Raw genomic sequence first — 26,707 nt, forward strand, 5'->3', positions numbered from 1 at the left:
ACATATTTTTAACGCAGTCGATGTCGAATGCGTAAATAAGTGACATTAAGGCTGAGTTGCACCACCTGACTTTAACCGTGACTATGACGATAACCGGTGCTTTTTGTATGGAGTCTGACAGATTTTTGACGTTTGTTAAAGTTAAAGTAAGATGGTGCAGCCCAGCCTAAATGTATAACGGTTGTACAGCGCCTCTAGCGGAATTTTCAAGAACTAATAACTGAATATCTTTTGAAAGCAATCGATATCGAATGCGTTTGACGTAAACTACGCCCCCTGGGCATAAAAACATATTTTGACCGACGTTGCTTCAACTCAAAATCGCAAACAGAGTCCAGCTCGCTCTACAAAGACATTAAACGAAGGTGCCCAGCTTAGCGGGCTTGTCCCCGGCAACAATGAGGTGGTGGCATTAGAGCAGGCGGTGCTGGTCGTGAGCGTCGGGCTCGGACTCCGAGTCGGACGGCGAGCAGCACGACGAGTCCGACCAGTGCTGGAACTCCTCCTTGTGGTGCTCCAAAGCCATCAGCGACGGGAACAGGCTGTCGCACGCGCTGCAGCTGGAAACGATAAATAACTTGAGGACGACTTCTTTATTGAATTTATTCATCTTTTTGCTAAATTTTCTTACTTTCATACACTAAGAGTAGGCGCACACCGTTGATTTTTCGTCGGCCGGTAGTTTAGTCGGGCAGTTGATCAGTATGGACATGTATGGGAGTGCGCACACTACGCCGATTCGATTTGGCCGATTCTTCATACAAATTAAAATCGGCCAACTAAAAATCAACGGTGTGCGCCTACTCTTAAGCTGGGTTGCATCTTATTTTAACTTTGACAAATGTAAAAAATCTGTCAAACTACATACAAAAAATACCAGTTATCATAGCACCACCTAACTTTGACCGTAACTATAACGATAACCGCTGTTTTTTGTATGGAGTTTGACAGATTTTTGACTTTTTTTATGCATTTAACCCTTAACCACTGACGTACGTACGTGGTACGTCGGTCAAACGGTTTTTCGTTCAAAACTTCATTTTGTGCGGGAATTTTTGCGTGTCCTTTTTGGTAGTTTCCTAGTGGCCAGAGATGCGTGTGCGACGGGAGAAAATAAATGGGTATCACGTCCCCATTTCACCAAAGTTACACTCTATTGATACATCAGGAGGTCTTCAAAGTTACGTACGTATGCCGTACGTACGTCAGTGTTAGTGTAACAAAATGACACGTCAGTGGTTAAGGGTAAAGGCAGGTATTTGATCACAATCGCTTAATTATCAAAGTTAAAGTAAGATGGTGCAACCAAGCCTAAGTTTTTTATTTACTTTCATACTTAGTAGAAGGTTTGAGCAAAGAAAAATTAAGAAATGACGAAGGGAATTGGGTAATTTTCAAAAACTTAACGAACTATTTTAACATCGCATTTTGGATGATCGTTTCATCGAGTTTGATCCGTGCAATCCCTCGACCAAAAAGTGGTGAGGCGCGTCTTCGTGGATGAAACGATCTATATGTGAATGAAGCAGACATAAAAAAGAGGACTTATTTGAAAACGCTTCTTTTCATGCATACGAAGTCACGGGTTCAGCTAGTTGTTATAAGTTCATTAAAAAGTACCTATATCTTTTGGACACTACATTGCGCCATCTATGACATCGGATACACAGACATAAAAAAACAGGCCAATACAAAATGATTTAGTCGGCCGTTTGGTGTAGTGGTTCAGAACGGACTACTATGCCGAGAGGTCCCGGGTTCGATTCCCGGCCGGGCAGAAATTGAAATGATGAATTTTAATTTCTGTGACGGGTCTGGGTGTTACTATGTATAATATGTATGTATTTAAAAAAAAAAAGTATATAAGTAGTATATCCGTTAAGCTAGCACCCATAACACAAGCATTAAGTTGCTTACTTTGGGGCTAGCTGGCGCTGTGTGAAATTGTCCAAAGATTTATTATTTATAAAATTATAATAAAATTATGTCCATACACACATTTTATGGAAGTTGATTTCACCTAGTATGTTCTTAAATAAAGTGAAACTACCAGAATTATGATGGAATTCCGGTCACGCACATTACGTGAATGTGCGCAAAGTTGTAACAACATTTGCGAATTCACAAATCAGATTAATAGTTTCAGAGATGCTTGATTAATCTTCCCTTGTGCCGGCGTTACACTGCGCGAAATTGATCAAACTACATATTATAGTGTAAACACGCACGGAAATAGGGCGAAACGAAATTAAGTGTTTACACTACATATCTGTTTCGATTATTAGTTTTTTTTAAAGAGATAACTTGGCATTGTCATTCTCACTAAAATGTCTCTGGGGTGGTGGCGTAGTGAGGCGGGTCGTTACATTCCCTCTAATATGGTCGAGTGAAGCGATGGCTGGTTCACTCGTCATGTCTGTGAACAGGCGCTGCTTTCGGGGACTGGTCAATCCAAGTTATTCAAATTTATGTATGCGAGTCATTTCTACTAGTACCTTAATATGTAAGTCTAGATATTAGCACGTCACTACCTTGTTTAATATACCACGCAATCTTGTATACCCATTCTTATGATACACCATACAAGAATGCATGGTAAATTCAGTGAACTGCTCCTGAATCGAATGTACCTACTACTACTATTTCTATTTATTTATATTAATCGGCAGACAGTGGTGACTGAGTTTGTTGCGGCGCTTCTTCTCAGCACTTGCCAAATGTTGGTCTCGAAGCGCTGGTAGGGTAAAAAGATTATGAGACATGTAGAGGCTCCTTAAGAGCATATGACGATTTGTAAGAACTATTTATTAGTCTAAACAAATAAAGAAATTTTGACTTTGACTTTGATCAATTTCGCGCAGTGTAACGGTGGCATTGCACGTTAAGGGTACATAAACCACAAACTATTTCTCAACTCACCCGAAGTGTCGCTTCTTCTGTTGGTGGTCGGCCAGCTGGCGGCGCGTGGGGAACGAACGGTCGCACACGTTGCACGTTAGCGCCTCGTCTGAAACACGTTGATAACGTCTTAGTTATTGGCATTCTTTGGTTGTATTAAAAAAATAATGTTACGGATTTACAGAGTAAAGCAAAACTGGGTCATTGATTAAAATCAGGGTAGGATAAGATGATAATGACACACATGGACTGCATGGTGTAGTATGGGACTATGGATGTGCTGCTTCGATGATATTATAATGGCACTCATGACTCATGTCATTGCATCATTAGATTTGTTGGAAGATACAAAAATATAATTACCTTTTTTCCTTGAATGTTTTTTTGATAATTATCTAGCAGTGTATACCTTAACTATAATAAATTTTAATGTATCTGATCAATTCCAATATATCTGATTTGAAATATTTAAAGTAATAAATAATTTTGTCAAATTATTTTATTAAACTTAACTTTAATTAATGTAGATATGTATATACAAAAATTGTGCTATCAGTGTATCACCTCAACTCAACACACATTTAATCATAAACCCTTTAAAATTAATTGAAGCATTTTCAATATTTACCTCATAAATTTTGTTCTCTTTTATAAAAATAATAATTACTGATTACACCATTCTCTTGTGATTAAAAATAGATTATAAACTGGCAATATTTATGTTTTTAATAATATTATTATACCTGATTTTGTTAATCAGTCTTATTCAATCTAAAATGTATCCCTCAAAAAGTAGAAAGAACCCATCCATAAGATTCTAATAGTTGCACTGTTCACTGTCATAAAATCCAAATAAATGCAAAAATCCATCCACACGTGTGTTAAATTGGCAGCGTGTTAGAAACCGATGACTTAAACATGTTTCCGAAGAATCTTGCGCCTGTAGATCCTCCAGGAATCGATGCCGTCATCATCCAGAACAGGGAGATCACTTGTGCCACCGCACATACCACAGTGAGCGGGGTGCTTCTCAGGGAGAGCGCACAGTACAGAGTGGCCACCATTGTGATGACGTATAGTGATGTAGTCAGGGCTCGCTCCTTAGAGAATAACGATTTCATATGAGCCCATGGTCCATACAGAAAACTGAAGCTGGAATAAGAAATAAATCACCAAATTAATTGCTACGAATAACACTGATAGCAGAAATAAGAGATACTGATATTTTAATACAATAAAGTTGCTTACCTAAGTAGAAAGAATAAGCTGCCCAGAGTAAAGAGCAGCACAAACTTTTTTGCTTGCAGCAGTAGCACCGGAATGTATATGAATGACAATATAAAGCAAAGTATTCCTAATCCAAGGCAAACGCCAAAGCACATAAACCGTTGTGTTCGGCTCTGGAAAAAATAAGAGCATTGTTACATAGTACCTTTACTAGGTCATCACATGACTCACTATGATAAAACAATTATAAACATCATAAAAGTGACAACGAAACTATAATGTGATAAACTTACCAGGGTAAAATAGTCATTTTGCACTCTTTGAAACCAAGTCGAGCTCTCACTGACTATGGGGCTACTATCTTCGGAACTTCTTGAAAGAAAACTGGGTGTCGAAAAACTTGGAAGAGTGAAGTACCCTCGACGACTCTCTTTTTGAAGCATGTACTCATCTAACTCTGATTTTAAGTTAGCCATGTTTAATTACCGAAACTGAACTACCTTTTGTCGTCTAAAGATAGATTTCGCTAAATAAATTGAGTAAAAACACAAAACGGGTGGCGAACAAAATTATTTTTACACTTGTCAATGTTTTGTTGACGCAAGGCAAGTGATGACAGATGTCAAAATTTAAGCCATAAACAAAAGTAATTTTTCAACATCCTACGCAGAAACGAGACAATCGCTTTTCGCCACATAGTGATGCGCATGTGTAAGACAAACCGGTTTATCGATTAGTCTGTAGTCTAGTAATTTTAGCAGAATGTTGTAACTTCAAATTAAGGAAAATTTATATTTTTCCGTAAAATTTAACTGAAATTATAAATTCTCACCGTAATCTGTATCATCACTGAAGTCATCATGTGTATGCCGACGAATGTTGTTGTTGTATCGGTCATGCGCACAAGGCGGGCAAACGCCGCGCGTGTCCCTCTCGTCCAAGTCGGTGCTGCTCGCATCCGATTCCACCTCGGCTTCTTCAATGTGAATGTCATCCGGCTGTCGGTTGTCAAGTTTTTCATTTGATGAAAGTTGATTGTAGTTTTTCCGTGGAGGTCGCGACTCTGTAAACAAAACATTTTGTTATAAGAACTCGGTAGGTAGAAGTTAACTTTAAAGAAAGTGCTTAGAAATAGGCAAGAAAGTATACAAACAAAAGTTTTACGCAATCAAATGTAAATCAGCTGGTACCTAATGAAATGCCTTGATAGTGTTATTTATGTTACTTATCTAATAAAAATAATCTTTTACTTATGGGGTTTTATTATCTAATACATGCATGGTTCGCTTGCCAAAAAGGGCGCCTAGTTTAAAAATAAAAAAGTGTATTTTCTGAATTTTAGGGTCAGAAGTTCGCTAGATACTTATTATGACACAATCGGTAGATAGCCGGTATTTTTATTATTATCCGTCTCATCTCCAGCACAATAAACAAGTTGTACCTACACTGTATAGGTCAACTTTTGATAAAAGTGCTTCAACATTGATACAGCAATCTTGTTTTGCTATTTTTAGATAATTGTTAAAGTGGATTGGTATCAAAGTATTACTTTAAGCGTTGTGACTCTCTAGGTACGTCGTTTTAATTGTTGTATTTTTTCTAGTGTGTCTGTTTAAGGTATGATCCTATGCATAATGTTAATGTTAACTAATAAATAAATTTGACTCTCTCTTCCCAGATAAAAATGGATAAATCGTCCCCAAAAATTGCCATAGTGGGGGCTGGCATCATAGGGATGACCGTAGCTAAAATATTGCAAGAGAACCTTGGCAAAGCGCAGATTTCTGTGATAGCAAATAAGTTCCACGAAGACACGGTCAGCTACGTTGCCGCGGGCATCTTTCGCCCCGGAACCAGCTTCAGGGGGCCTACTAAAGAAATTACCAAGAAATGGATAGTCGACTCATGGAACTACTGGCAGGACATCCTCAAAACAACAGAAGCGCCTGATGCCGGCATCATGTCATTCGATAGTTACATATTCTCTAGTGATAATTATCACGTCACAAGGAATCACTTGATTGAGGACCTCGTACCAATTTATAGACCTGTAGAAGAGGAGGAATTGAAACTCGTAGCTGGGGACTGGAAGTACGGCTCGTATTTTTCAACGCTGAAAATAGGATCGGAAAGGCACATACCGTGGATCGAAAAGAGGTTTACTCAAAACGGCGGGAAAATTTTGCAACGAAAAGTCGATAGTTTCGCATCACTATCGGATTACGATTTGGTTTTCAATTGCGCGGGTTTGGGCGCGAAGTATTTGTGTGAGGATTACGATTTGGTGCCGATTCGCGGGCAGGTGATAAAGGCTCGGGCGCCGTGGTTGCGGTGTGCGTTTTACGGGGACTACGATACGTATATCGTGCCGGGGTTGGACGGGGTGGCGACTCTGGGTGGGGTGCGGCAGTACGACAGTTATAATTTGGGAGTGTGTAAGTACGACACGGCGGCGATCATGGAGCGTTGTTGCGGGTTGCTGCCGGCGTTAAAGAAGGCTGAGGTGGTGGACGTGAGGGTGGGTTTGAGACCGCACCGGGTGCCGACACGGGTGGAGGCGGAAGCAGGCGGGGGCCGGCTGGTGCACTGCTACGGGCACGGCGGCTATGGGGTGATGTGCGCGCCAGGTACGGCCCTGCACGCTGTGCGCATAGGTCTCGATTTGCTGAGGGGCAAACCGGTGAGCAAGTTATAAGATATTAGTCTGCGATCAATATTACAGTGCCAAAATGTATGAATCTGACATTCTCATTTTAAAAATTGCACCCAAAGTCCTTGCAAGGGAATTTACCGCATAATCAGCCAATTTATCAGTTTGGGCATGAATAATTTTACAGTGTGAGTTTGTAGTGAGTGACCTTTTTAATGGTAACTTACAATATTAACCAATTTAGATCGCTCTGTCTCTATCATGTAGAGCTAAAATAATCCTACGTTGTATAGCATTTAGTTTCTAGACCTTTACCTGGATTACCTAATATTACTGATTCAATCAAATTGCTACGAATTAATTATTAACTCAAGCAAGTATAATTAATCTTGCATGGATATGCAATCCGATAATTACGTACACCTATCTCTGATGAGTCTTAATTATGGATATGAAATTAATATTGTAATGAATGTTATTGTGATGACCCAGTTCCGAATTTGCTTTATGTATGAAGTCGGTTAAAATATATAAAGATTACCTACTATAACGAACTTTAACGGAAAGCCATATCAACCGAAGTGGTTTCTCCGTTTGACTTTTACTTTTATACAGTGGCCTTCCAGATTCCTCAATCTTCAAAGGACAATCTTTGCCATTTCACTTTATCGAAGTTTTTAGTTAAACTGGCCGGTGCTGTGCAGGCGAGTTCACAAAGAACTCGTATATCTGCATCATTTCCCGCGGCCATAAAAGCTAAAAGCTTTTGCGGTGCAGTATTGGCTATCAGGGGCATAACGCAGATCGGAACTCCAGCTATTCGCTCCGACGTATACCTACTTAGTTGACTGGAAAATTCACTTCTAACGTTTTCTTCCAAGAAACTTGGTCTGCACTTTCAACGATGCATATTATATTTTTGCTGAAACAACCTAACAATCGATGTCGATGTATAATGTCGAAGTTAAAATGATAACACAATGTTTCTGTAATTATGTGCCGTCGTCTGTAACATTGTTACAATTATTGTTTAGTGAAAATAAACACAATGTTCTGGAATGGAGGCCGCGTACCGGAAAACGCAGCGTGGGACGTCCACCTACAAGGTGGACCGACGACATCGTAAAGGTAGCAGGGAAGCGCTGGACGCAGGCCGCTACCAATCGATCAACATGGAAAGCATTGGGGGAGGCCTATGTTCAGCAGTGGACGTCCTATGGCTGAAATGATTGATTGATTGATTGAAACACAATTTAACCTGTTATTATTTATATTATAGTAAATTAATCATGAAGAAAAATTTAACTATGTTAATAAAATTATTCTGATGAAGAAAGTTGTTTATTTTTATACCTAAAAGATGAATATTGATGACACAAGAACTTAAATAGTACCTAAACAGAAGATATTAATTCGGTGTGTTGATTTTTCTATTGCTTAGAGCAAGTGCACAGTGCACTCCAAGTTCGCAAGTGCACCTACTAACAGGAAAATTATAAAGTACCTATCAGAAACAGCACCAAAAGATATCGAGCAAAATGCATTGCGGACTCGGTGCAATTCTTGCACTAGACGTTAATGTATTTGCCGCGAACAAAATAATGTAGCGCTGTTTGTATGAATTTTTTATTCACTTGTAGTGCACTTTCTTGTTGTAGTGTCGGTTTGAGAATTGTTAGATTTGTTCAGGAAAGATTTTCTTCCAAGTGGATACCTTATAGTACACGAAGTTTTTTGTTAGTTCTAGTAACTTGTTGAGTTATTTACTATGAAGGCCTAATGGATGCTCTACTTCACGTTCCTTTACCTTTTATAATATCAATATGAGATATCTACTTGGCTAAATTTGAGATAACTTTGGTTCAGCAGTACACGTCTTGTGGTTGTGTATTGATGAGCTAGGGGGCTAGTGCACTGTATGCCTACGCTGTTCTTTATGCTAGACTTCTGAAGCACTGAAACACTTCCTTATCAAAAAAAATATTAACTGCAGTTTGGTTTAATAAGTTACCTAAACGTACTTGGTAGTCCCATAATCTGCAAAAAATATGATTCCATATCTATAACACTGTTACTCAATCTTCAGCCCACGGTTATGGATGGGACTCTCTGTATAGACCGGTTGATTCTTGGAAGAAGCGATATTTATGTACGGTCGGCAGCGCAAGACAACGTCGCTTAGTTGCTGCTCCTGACACTGACACATGTCGTCGTCACGCCCACGGCTGCGTCTTGATATACTAACCGTACTTTTTGCTCCAAGACAAAGTGATCGTGATGGTTTTACTACGATCTCCGACGAAGAAAAATCGCAAGAAACAAATGGGACACGAGTCTTCCTTTGTCGCGATACGCTGGTTTTACTTAGTTCTTTGAGTGATTTGTTTATTATAGTTACTTTTGTTTGTTGTTAAAAAGTAAGACGACCTGAATCTTATAAGGAACTAGCTGACCCGGCGAACTTTGTTCCGCCTTAATGGCAATAAATAAGCAGACTTTTTTTTATTTCGAACGGGATAAAAAGTATCCTATGTCCTTCTCCTGGCTCTAAACTACCTCCCTGACAATTTTCAGCTAAATCTGTTCAGCCGTTCTTGAGTTATAAGTGAAGTAACTAACACGACTTTCTTTTATACAGTGTGAGTCACGTTAAAGTGTACATATGAAAATAGATGAAACTAGACCTATTTTTATCGACAAAAAAGAGGTCAAAAATTTTTTGAGATTTTTTTTAATTTTTTATAGAATTTTATTTCTTCCAATTACTTATTGTAAAGAAAACGTAATAACTTTTAAACTAAGCGGTATATCCTGATAAAATAAAAACAGTAATAATGCTAAATAACAGGCAATACTAAAAAAATACATAAAATACACAAAAAAGGCCAACAAATAATAAAAAATGATACTTTTTGAAAAAAATCTGCTTTTAAATTCGTGTTTTTTTGGTTATTTGATAAATTTCTCCAAAAAATGCCCCTATAACCGGTGGTTTTTATTACTTTGTATTATTCTCTATCGTATTAGGTACCTTCGTAAAACCAAAAATTGCATGTCTCTATCCTTATCACAACGTTTGCAATGATCGTTTGAACTAAGCCTCTCCGGGCGCGCCTTTCAACGCTTCGTTAACAACGAAACTGAAAATGGCTCTAGATTTGTAATTTTGATAAAGACAAGTTAGATTTCAAATAAATACAAAAGATTTTGAAGTAAAATAAGCATTTTAGTTAAAATTAAAATTGTCTCTACCTGTAGCGGAGAATAATGTTGTGGCAGGCCTTTGTTCAAACGATCATATCAAATGTTGTGATAGGGATAGAGACATGCGATTTTTGGTTTTACAAAGATAATATATAATAACGATAGAGAATAATACAAAGTAATAAAAACTACCGGTTATAGGGGCATTTTTTGGAGAAATTTATCAAATAACCAAAAAAACACGAATTAAAAAGCAGATTTTTTTCCAAAAGTATCATTTTTTATTATTTGTTGGCCTTTTTTGTGTATTTTATGTATTTTTTAGTATCGTCTGTTTTTTTAGCATTATTACTGTTTTTATTTTATTAGGATATACCGCTTAGTTTAAAAGTTATTACGTTTTCTTTACAATAAGTAATTGGAAAAAAAAAATTCAATAAAAAATTTTAAAAAAATCTCAAAATTTTTTTGACCTCTTTTTTGTCGATAAAAATAGGTCTAGTTTCATCTATTTTCATATGTACACTTTAACGTGACTCACACTGTATATATAGATAGTAGTCTAACAAATTCTCTTTATAAATTACTTACATTTCATAAGTGAATTTGTTAAACATGGCTCATGGTTAAATTACAAAAAAAGTAATAATAACCACATTTAAACGGTCTAGCCATTAAGAAGCTAAGTAGGTAAGACTCTACCACACAATTTTGTGCGCTCCAGCGGCAGTATGAACGTAAATAAACTCTTAAATTTACGTGGGAGATAAAAATGCGGAAGCGGAGCTAAATTAAAAGATGCATAAGCAAAATTTATTCCGTCATTTTGAGGGTAGTTTCGTTTATATTTCAGTCACGCGTGCTGATAACCAGCGGCCAGACGGTAATTATGTTTTAATTATGATTTACATCAACTGTGGGTACCGGCGTGTGCCCCATTAGGTATAACCTTGTATTGATTAAACAATTAGACGCAATTTATCGTTCAAATTTTAGATTACGGACAGGGAAACGAGGAAATTAAATTATCTCATGAATTTAGAATTTTATGATATTGTCATCATATCGGAATTCCACTGCTGGGCTGATACGGCCGACAAGAGTCAATATCTTTTCTTAATTTAACAGTGATACCATGTTAGGGTTGCATGAGTGGGGGAGATGGTACCTTTCCTTGGACGAATAAACTTGGATTTAAAAGTAGGTTTCCTTTCTTAAGACAAATTAAAGCGACAAATTAGGCAAGAAGAGCTTAAACATCAAGATTTCAAGGTAGGTAGTAAAACTTTAGTCCTATTAAGTAACTGTTGTTCAAGATCACTTTATCTCAAGTAAAATTATGTCTTTACCAACACAGGCGAAGGTTTGGAATAGAAAGCCATTAATAAATCGGCGGGTAATTGGCGATGATACCCTTGGAGCCAAACAACAGGACACCCAACAATATCAAAGTACCCTAATAACCCTTCAATCTTGCCCGCCGACTCAGAATGTAGGTAGGTAGGTAGGCTCTTTACTTATCACACTTATACAGTGTGAGTCACGTTAAAGTGTACATATGAAAATAGATGAAACTAGACCCATTTTTATCGACAAAAAAGAGGTCAAAAAATTGTTGAGATTTTTTTTTAATTTTTTGTAGAATTTTTTTTCTTCCAATTACTTATTGCAAAGAAAACGTAATAACTTTTAAACTAAACTGTATATCCTGATAAAATAAAAACAGTAATAATTCCAAATAACAGTCGATACTAAAAAAATATCATTGTAAACGTTGTGATAGGGATAGAGACATATGATTTTTGGTTTTACGAAGGTAATACAATAGAAAATAATACAAAGTAATAAAAACCACCGGTTAAAGGGGCATTTTTTGGAGAAATTTATCAAATAACCAAAAAAACACGAATTTAAAAGCAATTTTTTTTCAAAAACTATAATTTTTTATTATTTGTTGGCTTTTTTTGTGTATTTTTTTAGTATTGCCTGTTATTTAGCATTATTACTGTTTTTATTTTATCAGGATATACCGCTTAGTTTAAAAGTTATTACGTTTTCTTTACAATAAGTAATTGGAAGAAAAAAAATCTATAAAAAATTTAAAAAAATCTCAAAAAATTTTTGACCTCTTCTTTGTCGATAAAAATAGGTCTAGTTTCATCTATTTTCATATGTACACTTTAACGTGACTCACACTGTATCTAAATCAACACTCTGGCTTTTTGTTTTTCTTTACCATCTCCTCCTATGTTCTTCTGATTTAATTTCGTTGCAGGTCCAACGAAAGTTTAACTTTCCCCGGGACAAACTTGACCTTTACTGGTTGGGTTTTTATTGGCGGTCTATCTGTAGATCCTGGCTACACAGGAGTTGCAGCGGAAGGAACGAGGGGTGGAAGTCCCGTACCTTCACGATCACGTATCTTGTCAAAAGACACAGCTTAGTCCTGGTGTCAGACTTAATGAGCATCATAGAGGCTCAACTGAACTGACCTCAGGAACTGACAGTTAACTAAGACCCTCTAACTCTGATTCGAGAAAGTCTCTACACAATTATACATTTACTGGACTATATACTTAGTACAGAGGCGGAAGATAAGAAAGAAACAGTGGCAGTGGCGGTATGCACGTTTATACTTTGATATTGACAAACGCTTGAAAATGGCAATAGAGAGAGAAAGAAAGATTCTACTGAATCTCGGTATCTCTCTGTCTATTGTGTGAGCAGAGGTCTCCAGTTGCCGACAAACAGCAGTAAACTGTTTGTTTATTGTTCCTCCGTGCCATTAATTTATCTAATAAGCACCCACTTTGTTAACTTTAGAATAGCCTGCCTTTGTTCTTAAGCTGTATTTTATAAGTTCCTAAGGAATAATTACGTAATTACTTACTCCAACTGATATTCATCACGCTGCGTAAAGTTTATGAAAGTGAAGAAATAATAAATTAATATGCTTTGTTTCCGCTGAAAGAGTATTTTATCTGACTCTTGAAAATTGTAGAGAGTTTCGTAAATCTTTTTTTAAATTTAAATTGGTTTGAAAATGTTTGATACTTAATTTTAATGTATGTAATTGTGTGTAAACTTTATGTCACCAAACATTTTCTATTTCAATTGTGACTACCTGGTTAATTGATCACTGCGAGACCCTGAAGTACGTTACCACCAGTAATCCAGCTAGGTTATTTTTAGAGGTACTTTATATTCAAATTTAGCTTTTCACTTCCCCAAAGAGAAATAAAGGAACGGACGAAAAGGACGAACGGTAATGGCACCGTTTTTTCTTTGGATTGTTTTCAAAGTATAGTCGATAATTGGAAATTTACGCACGCCGCACACCAAAAGTCGAGGCGAGCAATTATCGGATTTTAGCGCACTGAGGGCTTCATTGTGAGCGATCAAAGCCTTTTTCTCGACTTTGTAAGCGTTTTGTTTGCGATCGGCATTTTTGGGGTTAAAGTCTTCATTTCGATGGTATTGGAATTTGCGTGAGTTAAGTGGTTGTGCGGTCGTCTTAGATTTTGTATCTTGCTACGGTTTACTCGTGATTAAAAAACTTGAAATGTTAAAGGACGTAGAATACTGAAACAAATATGACGTTATTTCTTATGAAGGTACTTGAATTAATGACTATCAGTCTCTACTTTTCTGTTTCTCCGTTTGTTATAAGTCACCCTACTGCTAATTGGGGATATTATACTCGTAAGTACTAATTTTGCTCGGGGAATTAGGACCTATTCATAAACTACGAGTGCTTACCTGTAACGTTTTTTTTTCTCAGAGAAAATGTGATTATTCATGAACCAAATTGTCTAGATATATTAAGAAATCAAGTGAATTCCATCCGTGCGAAGCCGGAGCGTGTCGCTAGTATAGGAACATACTTCTTATGACGCATATCTTATGACGCAACCCGATAACCAAGTCCGGGGAGTTGAATTAGTATGATAATATCATTTCGTCCACAGTTTGAACAATGGCCCGGTTTAGGGATAATTCTCTGACAACATCAAGCCCTTTTGTCGAATTAATGGACTGAGATGTAGGTCAAACCAAAATCCACATTAGCATGAATCCGGCCCTAGCATAGTGTCTATATAACACATGTGGGCGGGACTAAGCTGACGACTGGGAAGGCAGTCTCAAGTGAAAAGCAATCATCGATTCTTATTTGCGCTTAGAGGTTTTAGACAGACCCATATAGGCACAGGTTGACACCTCTACATAAAAAAATCTTACAATAATGTACTGAAAAAGACATGCAACGAATCGGTAACTCCTAGCTAGCATGTATTATTATTAAACCTAATGACTGGAGCTTTTTCTACTCGACACAATTGTCCTAAAGTAGTGGTAGGGTTAAAAACAGGAACAAGAAACAATGTGATAGTGTATACTATTTTAACACGAAAACTTTATTAAAAAATAATCACTTTCATTACACATACTTTTATGTACCTATTTAGGTATTCAAAATTACAATTAGTACAATAACAAAATATTATTTTCCTACTTAAAACAATATAGTCTACCTAATCATTAAAATAAAATAACAAGGAACCATTTGGTCATTACAGAATCTTCTGTAGGTATTCAAAATTACAAAATAAAACTTCTTCACTGTTAATTACTTAAAACAATATCTAGTCACAATTGTTAAATAATATGGCCGGCCTGGCGCGCCCATTGAATATATTTTTAGCCGTTTCGTTTTGGCTAATGTGCACATTAGCCGGCTAAAGATGGAATATCACGACGCAAACTAACATGTTATCGAACTTTAGCTGCTTCTCGAAATTAAACTTAAGTTTAGCCGGCTAATCTTAAGTTTATGTTCATACCTATCTTTAGCCGTAACATATATAACTTAAAAGTTACTGACTAACTGACTGACATAGTGATCTATCAACGCACAGCCTAAACCACTGGACAGATCGGGCTGAAATTTGGCATACAGGTAGATGTTATGACGTAGGCATCCGCTAAGAAAGGATTTTACGAAACTCCACCCCTAAGGGGGTAAAACGGGATCCACGCGTACGAAGTCGCGGGCGGCCGCTAGTAATAGTATAAACAGCGACTGTCTTCTGTTGGACTCGAACTCATTTCTCCTAAGCAAGTTGTACAGCGCAAACAACACGCACCTGTAGCTAGCCCGTATCCCGGGAATCTGTTCAACTTTTCCAATTCCTTTAACTTCGTTCCCAGTTACGACTTTCCTATGGCGTATACTTTTTCAATTTCCTGAAATATGGATCTTTTTGTTTCTTCTCTAAATTGGCTTAGTGATCTGAAACTCGGCAATTTCAATAGGTAACTTAGTTATTAATTGCTTTGAATACCATCAAAGCTGAGATACATTACGTTTTATATGAAATCTTTGGTATTGATTTCAGTTCGTGTAAGTCCTATTCATTTACAGGGTCTATTAAGATAGAACATACGTGAATTATTCAATTTCGAATTTTGATACATTTTAATTGTTCGTAATTACTTTGATACAAGAAGTTATTATTAAATAAATAAAATCAGTTTTAGTGCACCAATTTAAATCGCTAAATGTTTTTGAAATCGAATTTCATACAAATGAAAATCGGTGGCTTAATATTTTCGGTGTCGAGTTTTCACTCGATTGATCGACGCGGCCACTCAGTGGAAAATCGGAAGTCAGCGAGAAAAATTGCTTTTCATTATGATGCTACTCAGCCCACAGTTTGATTTCCGTTCACATTATGTACCTAAATATGTTATATTTAGAAAGAAAAAATAATTTAGTAAATAAGTGCTTCTGCTGAAAACGCTGAAAAAATCATTGTTCTACTAAATCTAAATTGGGTTTGTTCGAAAACTAATAACTCGAGATTGGCTGGACAGATTTTGACGAAATTTGATATGAAGGTACCTACTTAGCTTAGCTGATACTCTGTATTAGCATGTAGGCTACTTTTTACCCGACTACCCAAAAAAGGAAGGTAATGTTTTAGTGTATCAAATAAACTGCGGGTAGCACCATCTCAATGAAAACAAGGGCGGTACGATGTTCGCCGGGAAAACTAATTAGTAAATATAAATAAATGGGTTATGAGCTAAGCTCGAACGTCACATCTTGATCCCACGCCCGCATTACCAGAAGTAATACATCTTGCTTAACGTTATTGCGTACGAAACTATGTAGATCTGCCGATCGAATAGAAATTGTTATTTGTGATCTCTCTATGCCTACGTGTCACGTCAATGATATTAAAGATTAGGGAACTGGGTAAACGGATATGAGAAATCAGTGTGCCTACCATGAGTTTACGTTAGGTGTGCTCGCTAGCGACTGCGTAAAAAAGTGACATTTAAATGTATGACATATTGTGCAGCGCCCCTAGCGGCTACTTTCAAGAAATAAAATCTTCATAGAATTTTTTGACGTATTCGCTAGCGAGCTCACCTAACGTAAACTCATGGTAGGCACACTAATAATAACAAATACTGTTACTACTCGTACACTCCTAGTCTCGCTCGCCACTAATCAATAAAAATAAATTACTTATCTAAGCTGGTGAAAATGTAGGTATAGTTAGCATTTTTCTACAAGATTTTTGTATGAAGTCAAAATCATAAGTCACGGCTCTTTCGATTATAGGCGACGAAATACTGAACAAATAGAAGGTGGCTCCGCCGTCACAAAATGTTGATAGGTTTTTCATAGAATTTAGGACTGATCTGCTCAACGTTAGGTTAGCTGGTTTCATTGATTATGAACTTTGCAACACAATACCTAGGTACCAATAATGTTGCGTCATCTCTCTGTATAGCGGCTAGCGCTGGCCGGAGGTCGGAGGTCGGAGGTCGGAGGTCGGAGGTCGGAGGTGTCGGGAGCAAGACCATCCCGCCGGCATCCATCTTGCCGCCGGATTTATGACCGCGGCGTGATCGGGACTACATGCCGATATTACTAGGTATTTTATTACTAGGTGAAAAAGACTAGATTCTTGAGATTCGTGAATTTGCTGTGGCTAAGTGCAGGTCTTTAGGGTTTAAAATGTGAAGGTGCGAGCTGGCAGCAAAATTATTATTCGATACGAAAACGATAAAGGAATTATGTGCTTAAAGAAACATTGTTTAAAAATAACAAACGTTTTAACACAAACGTTTTAAACCTTTGTTTGTCACCTGTCATCCGCTTTGCAATGGAGGGAAGTCGAACCTTAATTTCAAACTCCTCCTATGTTCTTCTGATTAATTTCGTTGCGGGTCTAATGACACTTTAACTTTCCCCGGGACAAACTTGACCTTCATTAGTTGGGTTTTTGTGGCGGTCAAGTTGTAGATCCTGGCTACACAGGAGTTGCAGTGGTGGGAACGAGAGGTGAGAATAGTCCCGAATGGTGGACAAACGGCCTATTAGAGGTAACAGGAAGACGCTGGATGCAGGCCGCTACCAATGTAGATGTCATTGAGGGATGCCTATTTCAGCAGATCAGCAGTGGACCGAAATGATGATGATGATGACAAGCAAACATTCGAATACAAATTGTATATGTATTTATGCCTCGAATAGGCAATTCTTGCAATGCACTCACCTAACTCGTAAAGCGCGGAGGCCCTGAATTTTTACTATGAAGTTTATGTCCGCAATGAAAAAAGCCTCCCAACGTAATGGCGAGAATATTTTCTTTCATACAAAGAGGATTGCAATGTTTATTCCAGTTTGATGTGTCCGTGCCTTGCGTTTGTAAGTAGCTTATGGTATTTTTAATGTATAATGTTTAATATACGTAGTAGAACGTGGCAAAACGAGAATTTTGTTCTTAGTAAGGAGTTAAAGTGATGGGTGAATGTCCCGGATATTTATGGCTTTCATTTAGGGGAATCCCCTAGTTTTATTGCAAGTTGTCGAAAAATAAAGTACCAAACCAACTCAGGACCCGAGGCAAGAGATCCAGCACGAAAAATATCTTGAAAGTTTTACCACAGAAGGAAGTTTTTACGAAAATAATATTAGATTTTTCTATTTAGTCAAAATAATATTGTTTTAATGTGATGACATTTTCAAACACTGTTAACATGACACCATTGCGAGTGACCCAGAAATTATTCCATACCTCGGCGACAACGCTTTGATCACTGTAGAACACTTCATTATCACCCACACAGCGCTTCACGTTTCCATTCATGTGCAGTCAACCGCTTATCAGACTACAAAATTTTGTTGTATAATCGCCTCTATTACCAACGAGGATAAAGTTTTTAGATTGATGCCGTTGCGTCGTCTGTACACCTGTCAACATTTGGAATTCCAACGAGTTGTTAGCGCCACGTGAATGAGGCTGTAGCGCCGCTCTGGTGGTTGGATGCGGAAAAAGTAAGTGCCACTTAGATATTTTTCAAGTTGCCTCATTATTCGTTGTTTGCAAACTACTCGTATGATAATTATTTTCATTCTGGAAAATATGCGACGCGTCTGAGAGTAGTGATGTGAACAAATAAACTCATGGCACTAAATTACCTACTTGATCATAATGGTTCCAGTATTTGGTTACATTTATTGTCATCGGGATTTTTATAGTAAGTAGGTATATTGGTTAGAAAAAGATCATAGACACGAACAACAACAATAACATTTGTTTGGTTACCTAACTACCTACATGCTAATTCATCATCATCATCTCAGCCATAGTAGGACGTCCACTGCTGAACATGACAATGCTTTCCATGTTGCCCGGTTGGTGGCGGCCTGCGTCCAGCGCCTTCCTACTACCTTTATGATGTCGTCGGTCCATGCTAATTGCTAGCTATTGTTTTGAATTTGTTTCATCAATTATTCGCTTGACTTTTGTTATTTAGGTTCTATTTTTAGAACAGACTAACATTTAGCTAACTTTCGTCTTGTTATTTTCTCTCTCCATTGTAATAATCACCAAATTATGTCTGAAATTGCCCACTTGTTCCTTTACTTATCAACGCCTTGAGTACAAATTAGTGACAAAAATAGACGAAATTATTTTTACACTTGACAAAAATACAATTTTATTGAAGAATGCTTTGATTTTAATTTCTTCTGAACTCCAAATCTTCAAACTTAAAGATGGACCTTGTTAAGTCGTTTGCCATTTTGTTTCAGTGCAAGAACATTTGTCATAAGGAAATTTAATTTGAAAGCAGATGTTGGTAGTTTGTTAAAGTTGTCGTTAGATAAGTATTGTTGTGAGAGAGACAATACGAATAAGTACAATAAAACTTTGAATAATCTTCTTCTTCTAAGTAGATAAGCTCTGTTTGTAAAATATTTTTTACTTAAATCTTAAATTAAAGGAGCAAAGAACAGTGGGCGGGATAATGTAATTTTTATTTTATTTGAAATGTATGTTTAGGTAATGCAAAAAAAAAAGTATCCGTGAAATTACGAAGTTCTTATTTAGCCGAGCGGATATATTTTTCAGTCTCTTTAAAGTGAGGTCACACCGACCTCATCATGCAGAGGTTTACAGTGTCATGAATAATGTGCCTCGGTCCAAAAATCCGGTGACATTATAACGTACCTACCCTTCAAGGGACACGAACAAAGGTCCGCGAGCCCAGTCGTTAACATTTGGCTTTATGGCCGTCGGAAATGAACGAGCAAACATAATGTATCGGCCTTTGTGGATGGCATCATTAAAGGGGCGATATAATATCGCACGTCGTTTAGTTGTTTTCCACCATTACTCTGACGTCATTCTAATCTTTTGGTTTGTACTGCGTTCAGGTGGCGGTAGAGATGACAGCGCATCACATGTTTAGCAAACTTCGTCGTTCATTTGTTCTCTCACTTGTGCAATTACCTACACCATAAAATCCACCACTAGGCAGAACCGTTAAAGAAGAAGTTAACATCTATTCACAAAATAGAAATGAATCAGCCTTCTAAATGTTCGCCCATAGCAACGAAAGAATCAAAAGAAGTAACTCACGTTATCGATTCCCTGAACATTAATTTATTCGTTATTCGTCATCCTTGTATATTTCATTCTGCTGTAATAAAACTCACTTTATTTTGTTCTTAACTAAGGAGAATACCAAAGCGATTACTTTCGTATCATGAACGCTGTAGTGCTATTCGTACTATACGCGTCGAAATATTTTAATAAATGGGTGGTACGCGGCACACACACCAACTTTTAGTTCGGGTGATGTGAGCAAAAAATGTAATTTGAAAAATTCATAACGCCCAAAACAAGACCTTCATTATTTGGGCTACGGCTTCAAAGTCGCCGGCTGATATTAAATTCCACACTTCTGATGAAAATCTGGACATCAGCGTTTAATTGCGTTGGAAAGTATCATATAAAATACTTAATAGTGTTTATGAAAACATAATTCCAAAAAAGAATGTTAATCGATTGGGCATCATTAATTTGGTTTTTGGGTACTTCTCATTTACACTCAAATTTGATGGTCACGCAATAATAGTTCATAAACGGTATAAGTTAGAACAATAACTTTGAAATCAGGTGATAACATATCTATTTAGCTACATACAAAATAAATTTTATCGTAATAGAAGCAAAAATAATACGAAAACATCACATGAAACGATACAAAACGGGGTCATTTTTCGCGTTCTCATCGTGTCACACCTTCGGTTGCAATGAAACATTTGGTTGCTGCATTCACAATTTTCATTCAATTTGTGTGTAGCATATACTAAAATCATCGTAATTAAATATACTTTCCACACAATAGTAAAAAAAATATCTTCTTATAATTATTTTGAATTGAGGAAGGAAAATACGTTGGTCACACGATTTCAGGTACCTAAAATTTTGAGTAATCATACAAGATTGCCGTTAAACCGAACACCATCAACCAATCACTGTGTTCTATTCGGTTAACGTCAGTCGCGCTCCTGCCATTGCGGAGGTGAGATAAGTCGATCGTCGCCCCGCGAAAAAAATACGTAACTTTTTGTGATTATCCATAGACATTCCGTCGCTTGCTTGATCAATATTTTCTACCTCTAAAATTTAAACAATTTAATTGAAACTTAGGCCATTGAAAACTTAACATGTTAGACTTATTTGTGTAGTATTCGACTTGAACCGTTAAACTCAAATTTAGGGATAATGAATAAAAAACTAAAATTTTCGTCACCTTCGTGGCATCACCTTCGTGGTGTTTTATACACGAAGGTGATTTTAGGCCACGAAAGTGATTTCTTGCTTTGGTTTATTTTAAAATATAATGACTGGTGTTTAAGTTTTTACAATATTTTAATAACGAATAAATTATACGTGTTAAGTAGAGTTCAATACATCAATAAAAAAATAAGGGCCTCGTATTTTTTTTGTCTGTATGACTGTATGTATGTCTGTATATGTGACTGTGTATCTGTTTGTGAGATTTTAATCTAAAGTTTGAGTTAAAAGTTGTAAAGCAAAAACACGAGGCCATCTGGCCTCAATAAATAAACATATTTTTTGTTGAGGGACTGATAAGTTAAGAGTTCTTTTTAATTGAGGTACTGATAATCCTTTTTTTTGCTTCTTTAGCATTTCAGAATGCCACCAGTATCACCCTTAAAACCAATTGCGTAGAATCTTGTAACTTAGTAGGTGACGTTATCGGTAAAATTTTATCTTGTATTTAACCTTTAACCGACGACGTGATTTTTTTGTCACGTCGTCTGCGACGTGCGGTCTGTGGGACCGCTATACTGTTTACTCAAAAAATAATCATTTTTTGTATAAAAGTATATTGGATTTATATTTTTTGAGAACATTATAGTATTACTAATAAACGTACTAATAATTTGTGAGGAAATAATGTATATTATTTATTTAAATATGGCTAATACTTTTTTGACCCTTAATTTCATTGAAATTACACTAAAGCTCAATAATACCTTTAAAACTTGTAAATTTTAACCAAATTAAGAAAAACTATACTTCTTCCTAAATATAGTGAACATAATGAATAAAATAAAAATAAATGATACATACATTACATGCACAAAAAAAAAATTGACGTAAGGTAAACATTAGGCATAATCTGGACATATTTTTTTACCGCATGCCAAGCATTTTCGGTATGCATAGGTAACACCTGTAAGATAATTTCGTTTGCAATTTAGGTGGACTAAAATGTACGTCTTTTTTGCAGCTGGTGCAATGATATCAGGCTGATTTGGCATGTCAGAGCCAATAATACTGTCACTGTTTGCTTTACCACCCGTTCCGCGGTATTTTTTTACAGACTACCATCTTTTACATAATATTATGTCCTAATATCAATATATCAGTAGGAAATGTCTTTCTCTAGGTTGTGATGGCCCAGTATCCATCATTTTTACACAAAATCAGTCGTCTAAAACAAAAACGCAAGTTTTAGTATGGTACAAAAATGTTACGTAGTCTGCGACGTGCGGTCCCACAGACCGCTGTCGAACTTTGAATCGAAGTATCTTATTAAAACTGCCCTCATCGATGTAACCACTACCTGTAATGGCGTATGGGTAACTAAACTCGAAGGTACTGAGACGCTCGGGACACGGGAGTAAGTAGAACATTGCAATCCAGAAATTTCAAAAACCGGAGCGGTCTGTGAGACCGCACGTCGTCGGTTAAAGGTTAAGTACCTACTTATTTATATTATGTTATTGCCATTTATCTATGAAAATAAGACAAAATATATGTTTTATAAATACTTAAGAGTCATTTACAGTAGTAAAGTTTGAAAAAAATATTGCTGTGAAGTACAGAATCACTTTCGTGGCATCAAAAAATTCAAAACGTTAAAGCTTCCAAACCTGACTCACCATTTGACTGATTTACTGAGAATACACTCTTCACATCAAGCGCTACAATTTTTGTTTACAAAAAGTTGAAATAAGTTAAAAATAAAATTTGCCACGAAGGTGACGATGAGAACCGTGGCGATGAGAAATACCCTTTTAATCTATACTTATAAAAAATCTGTAGAGAGGTCAATTCTGTAGGGGAGCGAGGGGCTTGTTGTAACAGTTTTCATTAAAACTAATATATCATGAGATCTATTGATTAAATGTCTACTAAATAAAGATGGATGGATGCTGTAACTCTTCCTGTACCAAATCAAGTAAAAATAATACCAAAAATATTGGTCATTATTTTACAATCAATTATTTTCTAGAAGAAGTGCGGTGTTACAACTTACCTCGTGCTTGGGGCAAGTTGTAACATCTACCGGGGCAAGTAGTAACGCCAAAAAAAAAACGACAATAATACCTTTAATCATTTATTCTTTGCTTGTTTTTTAATAAAATTCACATCTTTTAAAAGTAAGTATTATACAGGGTGTTAGGTAAATGGGTTTATGAGCCGACACTAGCCCATGTTAACATGGGCATATAAATGATATGGTGAAGTCAGAAATTTGATATCATCATTTAATTTTTTTTAATTTTCATACAAAATAAATTTTATAAAATCCGATTTGTATGAAAATTAAAATAACTAAAATGAAGATACACTTTTTTAATTAAAAATTAAAATAACTAAAATGAAGATACACTTTTTTAGTAAGCAACACCTAAAAATTAAGTAACAAGCAGTCTTATTTAGTTAAACACTACTTGTTTACTTGTTATTGTAACATGTTACAACAAGCCCCCGCATTTTGTTACAACTAACCCCATGGTATGATTTTTAACATTTATCAAGATAACTATTTAAACAATTTAGCAATCATAAAAACTGTTACACATTATCAGAGATAGATAAATTTGAATGGAAATAAGATATAGAACATTTGAAATTAGTCAGTAATAATAACGCAAACCGAAATTTTACGACAGTACAATTTTATATTACCTGGCAAAAATGAAGCACGTGCACACTTCCGCTCACTGCGCCGGCCGGCGGGACAGTAGCTATGGCCACATGATACGGCGCGGTTTATAGGTTAAATCGAGTCAAAGACATACGTCAATTGCGTTTAAGATCCTAGTGAAAAGAGCCTGTTACTAACTTACTACTTACCCCTGTTACAACAAGCCCCTCGCTCCCCTACATGAAATATATTTTCAAAATAACTATCAGGGAGTGATTAGTGATCGATACTGATGCCAAAAATGCAATCAGTAAAATTTTTGTCTGTCTGTCTGTCTGTCTGTCTGTCTGTATGTTCCTTATAGAAACAAAAACTACTCGACGGATTTTAACGAAACTTGGTACAATTATTCTTCATACTCCTGGGCAGGTTATAGGATACTTAGGAATTCCCACGGGAACGGGCATTAGCGGGAAAACCCTTTTGTATGAAAAATCTAAACCGCTTAAGTTAGACGCTTGAAATTTGGCAAGCAGGTACCTTAGTAAACTTAAAGCTTAGCTATAACAGGATATTGCAAAATTCCTACGGGAACGGGAATTAGCGAGAAAAAACATTTGTATGAAAAAATCTAAGCCACGTAAGATAGACGCTTGAAATTTGGCATGCAGGTACCTTAGTAAATTTAAAGCTTAGTTACAACAGGATATTGCAAAATTCTCACGGTAACGGGAGTTAGCGGGAAAAAACATTTGAATGAAAAAATCTAAACCGCGTAAATTAGACGCTTAAAATTTGGCATGCAGGTACATTAGTAAACTTAAAGCTTAGTTACAACAGGATATTGCAAAATTCCCACGGGAACTGGAATTAGCGGGAAATTCCTTTTGTATGACTGACTCACTGACATACCCACGCACAGCCTAAACGGCTAAACGTAGGCACTTGAAATTTATAAGGGACGTAGCTTAGGTACCGTAGAGGTGCACTAAGAAAGGAATTTCCGAAATTCCCACAGGAACAGGAATTACCGGGAAAATCCTTTTGGATGAAAAATCTAAACCACTTAAGTTAGACGCTTGAAATTTGGCATGCAGGTCCCTTAGTAAACTTAAAGCTTAGTTACAACAGGATATTGCGAAATTCTAACGGGAACGGGAGTTAGCAGGAAAAAACATTTGTATGAAAAAATCTAAACCGCGTAAGATAGATGAAGGGGGTAAAACGGGATCCACGCGTACGAAGTCGCGGGCGGCCGCTAGTATTACTTAAAATAACATAAATTCATCCATTTATTGGTGTTGCAGAAAAGCAATTAAAGAAGAACGGTCATCTGTGACCCAGGCCCGACAGAAACGAGACATACCTCAGTTTTTTTGTCATGTCTTAATTAGTTAAATTATATATTTTTTATATTCGAAATCTATGTATAACACCAAAATATTACCCTTTGTTTTTGTTCAGGCGTTATAGAAAAACTAATACAAAATGCCATAATTATCAGCAAAATTGGTAAATGTATGTACCTAAATGGCTATTACAGCTGCTATGGAATGTATCTAGGTGACCTGGAGATACAACCGGATTATACAGGGTGGAAACGAGAAGTTACAAAATCCAAAAATTCAATGTTACCAGCTTCCATAATCTGTAACCTGTTATTGGTACCATTTGAAAGAGCTCGTGAAGCACTTTCAGAATCAGTAACTAGTTTTTCGATATCTTGTCTTGTATAGTTTAGAAATAATCGAGTGAGATCACTTATCGTTCCATATGTATAACCATCCTGTATAATCCGGCTGTATCTCCAGGTCACCTAGATACATTCCATAGCAGCTGTAATAGACATTTAGGTACATAATATATTTACCAATTTTGGTGATAAATAGGCATTTTGTATTAGTTTTTGTATAACGTCTGAACAAAAACAAAGGGTAATATTTTGGTGTTATACATAGATTTCGAATATAAAAAATATATAATTTAACTAATTAAGACATGACAAAAAAACTGAGGTATGTCTCGTTTCTGTCGGGTCTGGGTTTTTTTTGTATGGGGCGTGACCGTTCTTCTTTGAAATAGCTAAGATCTGAAGAACATGCACTTAGCACAACACGAACCCATATCAAGTTGCAAAGGGACGCACGACTATTAATTACCCCGGCGGCATTTATCTCCGTTTTTCTTAATTACAGGTGTTTAATTTTTCCAATTAGCCTCCGACTAATACTGAGTGAGTACCAGGCGGACAGGACACGGCAAGAGATGCTTTGTTCTTAATTAATCCAACTCTGCTTGCATCACGAGTGAAAATAGATCTTAAACCTGAGACAAAGGGTAGGAAATAAACTATCACAGACCTCTAATGGAGGAGATTTCATTACCTAGCGCGCCACTAATAAAAGACCCATCTGATTGAGTTTGCTAGTCGGTAAGAAAAGGGCATAGGACACATTTTAAGCACCTGAAAGGCCTTGCAAGAGTGGACACCCAGCCAGGTAATCAGTGCAGGAATTACACTCGAGGAGACGCTTGTTTTATGATATACCTAACTTCGTCTTCGTTCGCGTGAAGTTCAAAAACCTCAAGCTTTTAAAAACTAATTAATTTATTAAATAATCAAGCCATCTGACGTGAAATTCTACCCAGATTCTTGTGAAATTTACACTGTCTAACTGTTACATTATTAGATTTTGAGTATAATTCGTTGAAATGTAACATAAATATTTTGATTGTTTTTTTTTTTATTTGACGTGAAAGTCACGCAAGTTAGTCTTCTGTCACGGGTCATGAGATCTAACGAATCAATTTCAGACGAAATAGCACTAATTTATTTATTCTGCCAATAAGATCTAGCCACTTAACGTGACCTAGCGTGGAATTGGATTGGCTGGAGACGCGATGGAGCCAGACATGAGCCTGAAAGGAGACAATATAGCAGATTAGGCTAGA

General features: G+C 36.6%; 3 protein-coding genes across 4 annotated transcripts in view; 1 reads left to right on the forward strand and 2 right to left on the reverse strand.

The window, feature by feature from the left end:
• Positions 1-412: 412 nt before the first annotated feature.
• The window catches only part of LOC135076634 (uncharacterized), a 204,816-nt gene continuing 178,521 nt past the window's right edge, over positions 413-26,707 (reverse strand). The window contains exons 2-4 of the mRNA XM_063971057.1: positions 4,958-5,188; positions 2,920-3,007; positions 413-560 (exon numbers count right to left, since the gene is read on the reverse strand). Coding sequence (XP_063827127.1) covers positions 413-560; positions 2,920-3,007; positions 4,958-5,188 — 467 coding nt within the window. The remainder of the gene's footprint in view (positions 561-2,919; positions 3,008-4,957; positions 5,189-26,707) is intronic.
• Positions 3,380-4,729, reverse strand: LOC135076776 (uncharacterized). The gene is made up of 3 exons (XM_063971205.1): positions 4,419-4,729; positions 4,147-4,298; positions 3,380-4,050 (listed from the first exon to the last, which is right to left on the reverse strand). The coding sequence occupies exons 1-3, from the start codon at positions 4,599-4,601 to the stop codon at positions 3,780-3,782; spliced, it is 606 nt and encodes a 201-aa protein (XP_063827275.1). The 5' UTR covers positions 4,602-4,729; the 3' UTR covers positions 3,380-3,779.
• On the forward strand, positions 5,130-6,965 carry LOC135076773 (D-aspartate oxidase). Of its 2 annotated transcripts, none has more exons than XM_063971202.1 (2): positions 5,130-5,220; positions 5,804-6,959. In XM_063971202.1, exon 2 carries the CDS (start codon positions 5,810-5,812, stop codon positions 6,818-6,820), a length of 1,011 nt encoding a protein of 336 aa, XP_063827272.1. In that variant the 5' UTR covers positions 5,130-5,220; positions 5,804-5,809; the 3' UTR covers positions 6,821-6,959. The 2 variants fall into 2 exon arrangements, with proteins under 2 accessions (XP_063827272.1, XP_063827271.1); XM_063971201.1 differs by lacking the exon at positions 5,130-5,220 and adding an exon at positions 5,567-5,696 and having other exon boundaries at positions 5,804-6,965.

This window comes from Ostrinia nubilalis, chromosome 12 (genome assembly GCF_963855985.1).
Source record: "Ostrinia nubilalis chromosome 12, ilOstNubi1.1, whole genome shotgun sequence".
Classification (NCBI taxonomy): domain Eukaryota; kingdom Metazoa; phylum Arthropoda; class Insecta; order Lepidoptera; family Crambidae; genus Ostrinia; species Ostrinia nubilalis.